Below are 12,906 nucleotides of genomic sequence, written 5' to 3' on the forward strand. Positions count from 1 at the left end.
TCTCTGTGGGAGAAAAACAGGACTTTCTACCTACTCCTGTAAATAGTCACAGTTTTGGAAACTCACAGGGGCACGTCTACCCCATCCAATAGGGTTGGTCGGAGTCGGCATGGACTCATTGAGTTCTTTGGGTGATGAACTATTATCCCAGCCAGAAAGCACCCACCACGACCACCCAGGGCCAACAACTTCTTTTCACAGTGTTAGAATTCCAATCCAAATGCCCCCAGGAGACTTAATTCCCTAGGTGTTAAGAAGCACAGAGCAGGCCAATGGTTAACATATTTGGCTGCTAACCCAAAAGGTCTTCTGAAGGTTCCAATCCACCTCGAGGCTCCTCAGAATAAAGGCCTGGCGAATCACTTCTCAAAAGGTGGCCATCGGCAACCCTCCAGGTACACCGTTCCAATCTGGCATGTGAGGGGTTTCCAGGAGTGGGAATCACCGTACCTGCAGCCACTTAACATGTTTTCTTAATCTTGGGTAAAGCGGTTTCTCACGACCCCAGAGCTCCATGGTTTTGAAAGGGGATATCTCTCCGGGAACTTGACTTCGTGTTTCGCTCTTGTTGCCATTCCACCTCCATTGACGTGGTGACGTGGTGACGTGCTGTCCAGTGGAAATTCAGACTCACTGCAGCCCTCCAGGAGCAGAACTGCCCCCGGGGCTTCCTGGGCTCCCATCTATATGGAAGCAGATGGCCAGGTCTTTGCTCTCACGGAGCTGCCGATGGGTTTGAACCGGCAACCTTTCCAGTAGCAGCCGAGCACTTTAATCATTGTGCCATCAGAGCTCCTGAAACTTAAGCGACTCCAGCAGATTTTGTCTTGGAATGTGCTAGATTCTTTGCAGCTTCCTACTTTGGTTCTGACAGCCGGCTGACCATCAACTCAGGACCATGCGGACTTTCCAACTCCTCAGAGCTCTAGTGCAGTGGCCCACCACCATCACTCACTGCTGCCAAGCTGATTCCAACTCAGGGCGACCCTACAGGGCAGGGTAAGTCTGCTTCCTAGGGTTTCCAAGGCTGTCAATCTTTACAGGAGCAGAAAGCCTCATCTTTCTGCTTCAGAGCCACACGGAGGTTTGAACTGCCGACCTTTTGGTTAGCAGTTGCCAAAGAAGTGGGCTGGATGGGCACTCTTCATCTCCCTCCACATGAGGCCATCTATGGGCCTGAAGCTGAGTAAAGTGGCATCATTCCCTTGGCATGGCCAGCCAGTTGAGGTGGCCAAAGGGGTGGGGATTGGGGGGGGGGGTTGTTTCTTACCCGGGATTGCTGATGCCTCTGATAGAACTCTGTCAGGTTAAAGTCCTCCCGATCGACCAGCAGGGCTTGCTTACACATTTCACACGTCTGCACGGCACCTAGATCTGCTCCTTAAATTAGACGGAGAATTACACGTTACATAGAACCCTGGGCCGGTTTGTGTTGGCACTTGGGACAGGCGATATTTTGAGAGCCGACGTGTGTGTGTGTGTGTGTGTGTGTGTGTGTGTGACGAATCCTGAGTGGCAGTGACCTTCATTTCCAAGTCAGCCATCTTCTGGAGTGTGACCTTGAGCCTGAGATCTGAACAATGTCCCTTGTAATCATTTCCATTATGATGCAAGCTTCACAGAAGTGAAATTTCCATGACTTTTAAATAGCAGGTCTCCCTTCCTATTTCAATGTTCGCATAATGGCTCATCACAGTAGTGGAGCTGAGTCTTTTAGGTAGATGTTTGCCAAAAGAAGGAACCTTGGGCCCATGCTATATATTTCTCTCTCCACAAATACACACACACACACACACACACACACACACACACACACGTTTTTTCCTCTTGCAGACATAACCAAAGTCTACGAAAAAAAGCAGTGGGGCTCAAAGGGATGGAAGAAGCTCTCTTCAACTGGTGACCTAAAAATCTGCCTGTATTCCTGCTGCCCAGGTGACATTCGCACCTGGGGAGAGTCAGGCGGGGAGCCAGGGGCCAGGGGTCAGGAGTGGATCTTAGTTCTAACAGAATCTAGGGCCCAGACTAAGCTGAGCGCAGCCTCCTTGGAGAAAAGAAACCTGAGGGTGTTTCCCTTGTTGCTAGGGTGTGTGTGTGTGTGTGTGTGTGTAACCTGAGGGTGTTTCCCTTGTTGCTAGCGGTGTGTGTGTGTGTGTGTGTGTGTGTGTGTGTGTGTAACCTGAGCGTGTTTCCCTTGTTGCTAGGGGTGGGGGTGGTGTGTGTGTGTTTCAAACAGGCAATCCACATCAGCATTTTGTGTGTGTGTGTGTGTGTGTTTCAAACAGGCAATCCACATCAGCATTTTTCCCTTCCCAGACCCTATTTCCCAGGGCACAAGTAAAAGATGTTGCATGGTGGCCATCTGTCCCTACCCTCTGCCGTACACTTTTCCCTCTGCAATGATGGCTGCCTTTTGGCTAATGACCTCAAGGGGAGGGGAGTTTATTTTATGCAGTAGGCAGCATAGACCAATGAGCTACCTGGCTTTGGTAAAGAGGGAGCTTGGGCAGTTTGGGGGGTCAGTTCTGTCTTTTTCTTCTGGGGATATAAAGAAATACTTAGCTAGACTTTTCAAAGGACAAGATGCCCCAGTGATTCCTTATCTACATGTTGTTTACTGACTGGTGGAGGTTGTGTTTAGCATCAATCCGCAATGCTTGAGGCTACCGAATGTCCCATGTGTCTTGCGAGCTCATCCTGCCGAACAGACCCATGTTAGCATTGGCACGCACAAGCATTTAGCAACGCTTTCAACATGTATTGCACGCGGACGTTTCCTGTGGCCCAAATGTCTGGTACGATCAAACAGCTTAGGGCAGAGGCAATGGCAACTGAAGTCCATCTTTTTTTTTTTTTATTTGGGGTTTTTTTTGCTCTCTGAAGGACTGAGTAATTGCTTGGCCTGTGACTCCTGGGTGGGTGGGTGGGAGCTGCAAGGGTAGGTACAGTCATGGATAGAGAGCTTCGGGGATGTGGTACCAAATCTGGTTACCCCACGGTGCTCATTCCTCGGCTTACGAGGTGTGCAGTTTGGGTGCAGGGCACCTCCATATGTCGTGTCTTGGGGACAAGGCCAAGCCCTTCCTCTCCCAGGCAGCCCCAGGAGGGGGGTTGGGAGGAGGGAAGCAGGGCTGCTGGCCCTGCGGGTGGGTGTGTTCCAGAGAACCCGGCCGCACAGAGAGCAGCTCTTTTGAATGGAGTCACTTGGTTTTGCATGGCTGTCTCATGCTGTCTGGTTCAAGTTGTTCATTCCCAGAAGCCTGTTTAAAAGACACCTTCGCGTCTCTGCCAGTCAGACGACAGCAGACCGAGTGGCGTGGCTATATTTAGGTTAGACCTTCCGCAGGGAGCCAGGAAGGGGCTTCACACCCAGTTAGGAGATCTGACCTAGGGAGAGAGTTGACAACTCCAGTGCGGGGAGGGGTGGGTATGCGGATCTCATGATGGAAAACGAGTTTTGGAAATGAGCTCAGCTTTGGATCACCAGGCGGCTTTGCTCAGGGGCCTGGGTGGTCTCTCCCCGCCCCTCTGAGGGAGCAGCAGAAATGCCTGCATCCCTGGCTTCTTGTTGGGGGACAGACTGATTTTTTTTTTTTTTTTTTGCTGGGAGTCAGCTAGCTGGGCCCAGCCGGCCTGGGGCTCAGCTCCTGACCCATTTCTTGGAGATGTTGGCATCTGGGCTCAGGCCTCCAGGCAGGGTGGGAGGCAAGAGCATGAGGTTCCAGATTCTTCCCTCCCCCCGAAAGGAAAGAAAGTGTGTAGACCCGCTGTCTAGACCAGGGCTGAGGGCAGCATGGCGGGGCTCTCTCTGCTGGGGGCCAGGAGGGGGTAGGGCAGCGCGCGGTGGTGTCTGGGAGTCTCTTCCTTCCCCACCTACCTGACGTAATTTTCACCTGCAGCCACTTTTTCAGGCACTCGTGATGAACGAACCGCAGGCTCCCCACACAGCTGCAGGGCTCCAGGAGGGGGTTGGCCGGGGACCCCCCGGCTATCTGGCAGATGCGACACAAGTCTCCCTCCTCCTCAGAGTCCTCCTCCAGGAGACTAAAGGGAAAACAAGCCCTCATGACCAGCCGTCTGTCGACACCCTTGTAGTTCCCACATATCCATTCCTGGAGTGGGTGCTCGTGGGGCAGGGCATGTGGGTGTGTGGGGGAGATGAGTCCCCAGCTCTCTGCCCACCTGGGCTTCCGGGGCTCACCCGCTGCGCCCTCTGCCTCCCCCCAAGTAATGACCCAACCCTTCAGGCCCCTATAGGACGGAGCAGAACTGCCCCAGAGGGTCTCCCAGGACTAAATCTTTACAGAGGCAGACCCCCACAGAGCGGCAGGTGGGCTCCCACCGCTGGCCTTTCAGTTAGCGGCCAGGCCCTTCAGTCATGGCTCCTATGGTGGGTAAGCCAAACAAGAGAAGCAGAACCCAGAGCCTGCCTGCTAGAGAGCCCGTGCCGACTCACAGCAACACTTTGGGACAGGGTGGTACTGCCTCTGACTTTCCGAGGCTGGATCTGTTGACGGGAGTAGAAAACCCCATCTTTCTCCAACGGAGCTGGTGATTTCGAACTGCGGACCTTGTGGCGAGCAGCCCAACTGTCAGCACGGTGTCACCAGAGTTCTGGCCGGTTATGAGAGTAGATGCAATCATCTTTGTATCAGACTCCTCTGTCGTTATTGATACTGGTGGGTGGCCTGGTGACATGACCAGCCAAGAGTGGGGGTGGAAGGGGCTCCAGAGGGGAAGGGGGCAGGTCTGAGCCGTCCTTCCTACTGAGCTGCCACCAGCATGTTGTTGGCGGGTGTAGTGATGCCAGATGGATGGGTGGCCTGGGCCTGGGTTTGACACCTGCCCAGGTGCTCTGAGCTTGGGCAAGTTATTAAAACTTACTTAACATGAATGACTGTACCTTCTCCATATGTAAAACAAAGGCGATGACACTACAAATTCTATTTCTACCGACTTCACAGGGTGGTGGGGCAGACGGGAGGCAATGGTGATGGAGAACCTGTTTTGCAAACTGTTCCATGAACCCAAGGTCTGGGAAAAGAGCGACATGTTCCAACAAACAAACAAATAAAAACAAAGCAAAACTAGTTGCCATGGACCCAATGCTGGCTCAAGACAACCCCAGGCGGCTCGGAGTAGAACCATGCTCCACGAGGGTTTCCCTGCTGAGTGTAGGCACGCAGATAGCCAGCCCTTTCTTCCGAGGTGCCTCTGGGAGGACATGGACACCGAACTGTCCGTGGGCACCACAAAAGTGCCGCTGGTTTGGAGGAACGAAAAACCAACAAACTTGGACATGAGCTCATCACTGGCACCACTTGCCAGCAAATTATGTCCCCGTGGCAGCATGTCAGCTGCTGGGATCTGACGAAGACCCTCCGGGTGAGCATGGAAGCAGAGATATTAGGGTCTGAGAAGTAGGACAGGAGAGCCCTGGTCCTCGACCCGTCAGTGCGCCACATCATTGGGTTTCGACGCAGAATGTCGAGAAAACTTTGCATCGGAGCTCGAACAAAACATCCGAATCCGACCCTACGCAGGTGATTTTTATAAACAAAAGCGGTTCGTGTTTCGGTCACTCGGCATTAGTAGGCATTGTTTAAACCTTTTGCAGCTGTGTTCCAAGTGTTTTGCTATAGATTTCTTAGTTTCTGTGGCTTCTGATTAAAAAACAGGCGTCCTAAGAAAGCATTCCTTGAAAAGAATCATTATGACAAGGAACTGGTTAACCGCGTTACCGATATTGTTGATAATTTAGTAAACCCTTTTAGACAACAGTAAGTAAAGGAAACGCCAACAGCGGACCACATGAGACAGATTTTTTTTTTTTTTTTTAGAGAAAGCCAGCCAGGTCCTAGTGAAAAAAGGCAAAGAAGAGAAAAAAAGCTCCTGAAAAGCAGCGACCAGTTGATTTGATGGAAGGGGCTTCCCTTCCACACAACGACTCTCTCTGCATGCCTCCTCTCCACATCCGTGTCCACAGATCCAGATCCTCATCCGTCTCCAGGTATGGGCCATCCTGTAGTTATCAATTTTACCTTTTATGTTGTGCTTCTTATTTAAATTATATTATTAACCTCTGAACCTACTGACTTTGAAATTTCGGTGCCATGTTTTATATAAAAAGACAAGGTTGGGATGCAAACTTGGTGGGCGAGAACGGATTAATCCGTTTTCAGTTATTTCTTATGGGAAAATGGATTTGGAACTCGACTGCTCGCACCTCAACGGTCCTTCTAGACCAGCTGAGCGTCGAGGTCTGGGGTTCCTCTGTAAGTGAAGAATGGCTGGCTGATGTTCACTCACGGAGTCCCTTTGGCACAGTTCGGCACAAAAGCTAATTTGGTTGTTGGGGATCCCTCAGACTGAGGACTGCCTGGTTTAAGGCCATTGCTCTGCGCCTTGAAGCACATCCTGCCTCTTCAGGGACTTTCAATGAAAATCCACAGAATTACAGGATATTCTGAATACTGAAGATTTTCAACAATGAGAATGGCGGTGAGGCCGCAAATACCTAAACCTTTCCCGAAATGCAGTTTGACAATATGCACTGAACGCTTTAAAAATGCCGAGTCCCTCTCATCAGCAATTATACACTTAAATAGCTATATTCCTAATTAATTAATTATGGATAAGCTCAAAAAGGAAACTAATCAAATGACAAGATACATGCGATCTGAAACAAGTTCTTTGGAAAATGTGTATAATGTTCTAAGATAAGAAAACTGGCTTTAGTTTCAAAGGAAGAAAGTCCTAGTTACAGATGAAATGATTTTCTACGCAGCAAAGCTCAGATAATTAATTTACTGACAAATATATTGGAATGAAAAAGAGTGTTTAACAACAATACAGAGAAAATATACAGTCACTTGTATTGCCATACGTCAGCAACACAGTTATCATTAGACTTTAAAAAGAGTGTTTCTTTAACAAAAAAGACAAAAATACCAAAGGTGTAAAAAAGCCCCCAAACCAAGTTGTCATCGACTTCATTCTGCCTCATGGTAGGCCAGTGTGTGCCAGGGTTGACGGCGCCCCATTGGAATCTACCGGACAAAATGTAGGTAACACTGTCCTGAAGAAAGCCTCACTATGACACTGACGGGCTGTGTAGAAGACATAAGCAAATGGAGACACGCACCACGTTGAGAGAAGAAAGGCCCAATATTGAAAGCTGTTAATATGCCCCCCAAGTAGCTACAGATTCAGTGCAGTTCCCATAAAAATCCCCATGTGATGCAGTGAATGACTTCCTATGGCTTTCCAGCCAGAGTCTTTGTGACTTCCACCAAAGAACTTCCCCCCGCTGGTCGGAGTAAGAGGAGGGTGGGGAAGAGGGCGCAAGGAGGATCTGATTCAGTCGTGAACGAGAGTGAACAGAGCTGATCCTGTTGTAAAAGCTTGGAACTTGAACATGAGGACGGGCCAACTTTGCCATCCTGCTGGGTAGGAAATGAGTCCCCTCGGCAACGGAAGTGGGGAATCTTCACACTATCAAAAAGAAGAACCAAGAGTGGAGCACATCCTTTGGACCCTGAGATTCCTGCACTTTGAGCCTTTTCCATCCGGGGACAGAAAGCTGTCCACACGAGGGAAGCAGCCTAAGAACGGCGGCAGCAGAGCCAAGAGCCAGAGCATACGGCAGCTGGTGGGTTTCCCAGCCCACAGAGCAACGAAAGCTGAGTGCCTCCAACACTCAATTGGGAGAATTAGGTTTGCTGACCCCTAGGTCTGAGGCTTATGGGAGGGTAGCATACTCTTTGGGCATTTATTGCCAGCCCTAAAAGAGCTTTGCAACTTTGCCCAAGCGGGGCAGAGGCCAGGCCCATGGGCTGAGGGCCAGAGAAAGGCCTGCGTGAGGGCACGGAAGAGCAGTGATCCTGACCAAAGAAGCACACTCAACAATTGAGAACCTGCTGCATTGCCCCGAGTATAGACTGTGAGTGATGTGCAGGCACTGCAGTGAACCATTGAATCCAGATGGGCGTAAAGAGTGCCGAGAGGGATGGCTGGGGTCAGACTCGGTATGGAAGGTTGGAGGGTGGAAGCATGTCTGACCTTGGCATCATAGGAATTGGCCCTGGGTTGAGAGGACGTTTGATTCTTCCTCCCCTTCCTCACCTTTTAGATCTCCCCAGAGGCTGATTCTTAAATGTATATAGTCACAGTCTCGTAAAGAAGAACAAAGGGGAGGGGGAGGCCTTAGATCATCAGGTATAAGGACTTATAAAACTGCAGACACTACAATGGTCTAGCACTGGATTAGAGAAAGGCAAACGGATCAATGGAATCAAACAGAGCCCTGACACAGGCCTCCCCCTTGATAGGCAGGTCATTGACGACAGAGGTAGTCCCGAAGTCCAGCAGGGCAGGAATCTGGCGTAACTTCCCCTTAGGGTATTCATAAAGGGAGAAAATAGATCTTACTTCATATTACATTAAAAAAATCACTTAGCCTTTAAGTCTGAACGCTTCTTCACCTGAAGTACAAAACTGTGCTATGAAACTCTGGAGCTTTTGGGGAAGACTCTGAAGGAAACACAGTGCTTTCAGATTCCTTCATCGAAGGGATTTCTTCAGGCAGCCCATCGCAACCCATAAAGAACACGTTGGATACACTTGATTACCTGAAACTTAAAAGGTTAATTTTCCTCAAAAGACGTCTTCAAGAACGAAGCCGTAAACCGGGACGACACTTTCCGCATGTAGTGACTGAGGACTCAATGGTTACCTAGGTGACATACAGGACTTCCAAAATAAGAAAGACATTCTGAAAGAGCCGTCAATGGCAAATACTTCACAGAAGAAGAAACACCACCAATGGTCATTTGACATTTCAAAGATGCCGAACCTCATTAATAGTTATGAAAATGTACCCTAAAGCTGCGATGAGATATTATTTTCCTCACCAGTCTGACAAAAGGAGAGCTGGAGGAGTCTATCGGTACACTCACTCTTCACAGATGGACACCTGAGTTGTCAACATTTTGCTGTTTTGTACATTACGCATGTGCACGCGGTACTAATGAACAGCGAAGAGCCAGGTGAGACCAGCACTGGCTGTAGGTTAAGGTTGCGTGTCAACTAGGCTGCCCCGTGACCCTCAGTGGTTTGGTAATTATGTAACGAGGTTGTTGGGCAGTTATGTAATGATGTGGTCATCTGCGGCTTGGTCGTCTGCTGTGTATAAATGGCGATTGCCACCATATTTTTGGCATTGTAAAGACCTGGGCTCCGGAAGCTAACCGTGTTGGCGAGGATGGGCAGTGCTCTCCATTACTCGTGGGTCAATAAAGTTGGCATTGAGTGCAATGTGGTACCCACCAGCCCAGAAATTCCACTTCTACCTCTTCCACAGAACTCTTGATCACGTGCGCTAGGAGACATTTACAAGAAAGTTCATGTAACACGCTGTTTGCAGAAAACCAAGAGGCTGAGCTCCAGTGTCCAGGCATACCTCAGGGCTGCTGTAGGTCTGGTTCCAGACAAAGCCAGTATCAGTAAAGGGAGTCACGCTACTTCTATGGTTTCCCCATGCATATAAAAGCTCGATTGACACTAGACTGTAGTCTGTTTAAAAGAGGCCTGGTGGCGTAGTGGGTTATATATTGAGCTGCCAACCCCAAGGTCAGCAGTTCAAAACCACCAGCCACTCTGCAGAAGAAAGGTGAATCTGTCTGCTCCCATAAAGATATAGTCTCAGCAACGCACAGGGGCTGTTCTACTCTGTCCCAGGAATCAGCTTCGACTCGAAGGCAGTGAGTTTCGCGAGAGGGTGATTGGCTAATTAGAGAATCCCAGCCCTGGTCCTGTAGTGGTTATGCGTTGGGCTGCAATCTGCATGGTCGGCAGTTTGAAACCACCAGCAGCTCCAAGGGAGCAAGACTGGGCTTTCTACTCCTGTGACAGGTACAGTCTCTTGGAAACCCACAAGGGGGCCACTATGAGTCAGCGTTGACCTGATGGCAGTGAGTTTTTGTTTCTTGGTGGCGTAGCAGTTGAGTGTCAGGCTGCTAACTACAAGGCCACTGGTTTGAAACCATCAGGTGCTCCATGGGAGACAAACGAGGCTTCCTCCTCCCATCAAGGCTGACAGCCTGGGACACCCATTGGGCAGCTTTACCCTGCCCTAAAGGGTCACCAGGACTCAGAATGGACCCGAAGGTGGTGAGTTTTGTTGTTTGGTAGTCTCTTAAGCAAAAAGTTTGGAATACTGTGAGAATGACCAACCTGTGGTAGAAAGACACAGAGCGACCACTTGGTGTTGGGGAAATGGTGCCATAGGCTTGTTTGACCCAGGGTTGCCACACACCCTCACTTTGTAAAAGTGCAGTGTCTGCGGAGCACAATAAAGCAGAGCGTACGCCCACGATGTACGAACGTGTCCTATAGCAGAAGGTTCTACAAGGCCCACGAAAGCCAAAGATGGCAGCCAGGATGTGTCTCACTGCGGTGAAAGGGGCAGGCCAGGCTCTGAGATTGGAGCCATGCGACTTTATTTACACAAAGGCCCTAAAGCTACACATGCTGTATTGTGTTTTTGCCAACCACACGGCCCACCCTTGTGCTATTTTAGTAAGCGGGCTTTGACTTCATGTTGTATGTGTGACCGAGTTATTTATGTGGGTGCGTTGTTTGTGGGAAAAATACGGTACCTATGCTAAGACTATAAGGCAAAAAATACAACAACCCCCAAACAAACCCTTCCAGAACAAAACCCAGAGAAATGATAAATGAAATACACAGATAGTCTCCTGTGGGGGCTATCGATGTGGGCGAGGGGTCATGAGAGCTTCAGTGCCAAGAACAGTTTTATCCAGCTAGAGGGTGGGCACAGAGCTCTCTGATGTATTTTAGAACATTGTCTAAAGCAGAGGTCCTCACCCTTCCTAATGCTGCGACCCTTCCATACAGTTCCTCCTGTGGTGGTGACCCCCCCAACCATAAAATAACTCATTTTGCTACTGTTAGGAATTGCGAGACCCTGTGAAAGGGTCGTTCGACCCCCACAGGGGTCGGGACGCAGGTTGAGAACCGCTGGTTTAGAGAGATGGAAACACTATTTTCAGAAGTGTGTAGATCTGCCTGAAGGTTGAGAATCGCTGCTCTAAAGCATATACAGAGTCCTCAGGTGGCGCAAATTGTTAAGCCCTTGGCTGCAAGTTGAAAGATTGGCAGTTCAGACTCACCCAGTGGTGCCTTAGAAGACAGGCCTGATGATCTGCCTATACAAGGCCCGCCTTAACCTTTCTATGCAGCAGTTCTACGCCGAACACATGGAGTTGCCAGGAATCTGAATCAACCACCAACAGGTGAACACGTGTCACACACTCTCTGTATGTCTGGTAAATTTCAGACTCATGAAAACTCTTAGGAGAAGGTAAGGGGCATTGAGAAATGGACTGGAAATATCGAAGTCTACTATATGATAACATGAGCCAGTTCTTGTTCAAAATCGCACCTATACACAAAGAAAAAAAGACCGGAACCCACTTTAACAGTGCTTATCTCTGGATGGGGCTAAAGTGATTGTTTTAAAACAACTTTTTAAATTCTAAACTAGGTGGGTGATTTTTCTTTTAAGTCAGCACTTTGTTTTGTTTTGAAGTCTTATTTATTTTACCCTCCCCCCTCCAAAACCATTTTATTAGGAGCTAATCCAGACATCACAGCATTCCATACTTCAATCGTATCAAGTATTGTTGTACAATCACCACCGCAATCAGTTTCAAAACATTTTTTTCCTCCTTGAAGTCCTTCACCTCCCCTGCTGTACCCCCAGGAACCCTTCTTCTAGTTATTGCCTCTATCAATTCATCGATCCTGGGTTCATAAAAAACCCTAACAGAGAGTCAAGAAGGCAGAGACAAACCTCAACAGGAAAAAACAAGCCAACAGAAAGTATTAAAAACCAGAGCAAGCGCAAAGTATATAAAAATGGAGATCAAGTGATAAGGTTTTAACCATTCAAATCATATTTATCATTTTAATGTACTATATAGTCTCTCCAAGACTCTCTTTCTGACAACCAGGTTACACCCATCCCTCCGATGACTAAGCCTCATCGGAGGCTTAGTCCCTGTGTAGATACTACAAATGTATATTGGGCTTCCACTGTCATCCATAGCCTTCTACACGCTAGAATCTCACAACTTAAGCTCTGATGCTATTCCCTTTTCAGATTTGGTTTATATAATTTACAATCCTAGGATCACAGATGCTGGTGTGCTTTTCCATGAGGGCTTTGTTGATGTCTCACTTAGATAGCTTTCGTTTGAAAATAGCTCAGTATTTTTAATATCTCCTTAAATTGACATTTTTGGAAAGAAGAAGAAAAACATGAAGTTATGTATGAAACGAGGAAAGTGTCCCGTTAACTAGGAAGCCCACAAATAATACCTGTCTATAACGCGTGTCATGTATCGCCTCACCTAGACGTGAGTGCCTTTGAAAAGAAACGGATGTGCAGGCATTCACTTTGGGCTGGTGGAAACCCAGACTCCCAACAAGTGAATCTCCCAACAAGCTGTATTACGGGGCAGCTGAGGATGGTGTGTGTGTGTGTGTGTGTGTGTGTGTGTGTGTGAGACTCTGGGCCTTTTACTGATTTACTGAGTAGCGGGGCAAAGTTTAAAAAAATGCTGCTAACTGGAGCCTGCTGGGGACTCAAGTTGAATAACAGATACATCTTTCCCCCTCCCCCACCCCCATCCCTTCTTACATTTCTGATTCACTGTCATGGAGTTTCCTCACATGCAAAAGAATGTCAATGTGATCATCAGTGGTCCACGTTCGCCTTACAAACACACAGAGAGTTTGCCTGCAATGAGCCAACTACCTTCTAGACCCGGAAGCGGAGATCCGGTCGTGGTAAACATCTACCAAAAAGGAAATGGTAGCACC

General features: G+C 48.7%; 1 protein-coding gene across 1 annotated transcript in view; it reads right to left on the reverse strand.

Moving 5' to 3' along the window:
• The window catches only part of MARCHF10 (membrane associated ring-CH-type finger 10), a 99,005-nt gene that overhangs the window by 16,483 nt on the left and 69,616 nt on the right, over window positions 1-12,906 (reverse strand). The window contains exons 7-8 of the mRNA XM_004707530.2: window positions 3,878-4,044; window positions 1,271-1,380 (exon numbers count right to left, since the gene is read on the reverse strand). Coding sequence (XP_004707587.1) covers window positions 1,271-1,380; window positions 3,878-4,044 — 277 coding nt within the window. The remainder of the gene's footprint in view (window positions 1-1,270; window positions 1,381-3,877; window positions 4,045-12,906) is intronic.

The sequence above is a fragment of the Echinops telfairi genome, unplaced genomic scaffold (assembly GCF_000313985.2).
Source record: "Echinops telfairi isolate 266 unplaced genomic scaffold, ASM31398v2 ScPeMD7_7458;HRSCAF=8496, whole genome shotgun sequence".
Taxonomy (NCBI): domain Eukaryota; kingdom Metazoa; phylum Chordata; class Mammalia; order Afrosoricida; family Tenrecidae; genus Echinops; species Echinops telfairi.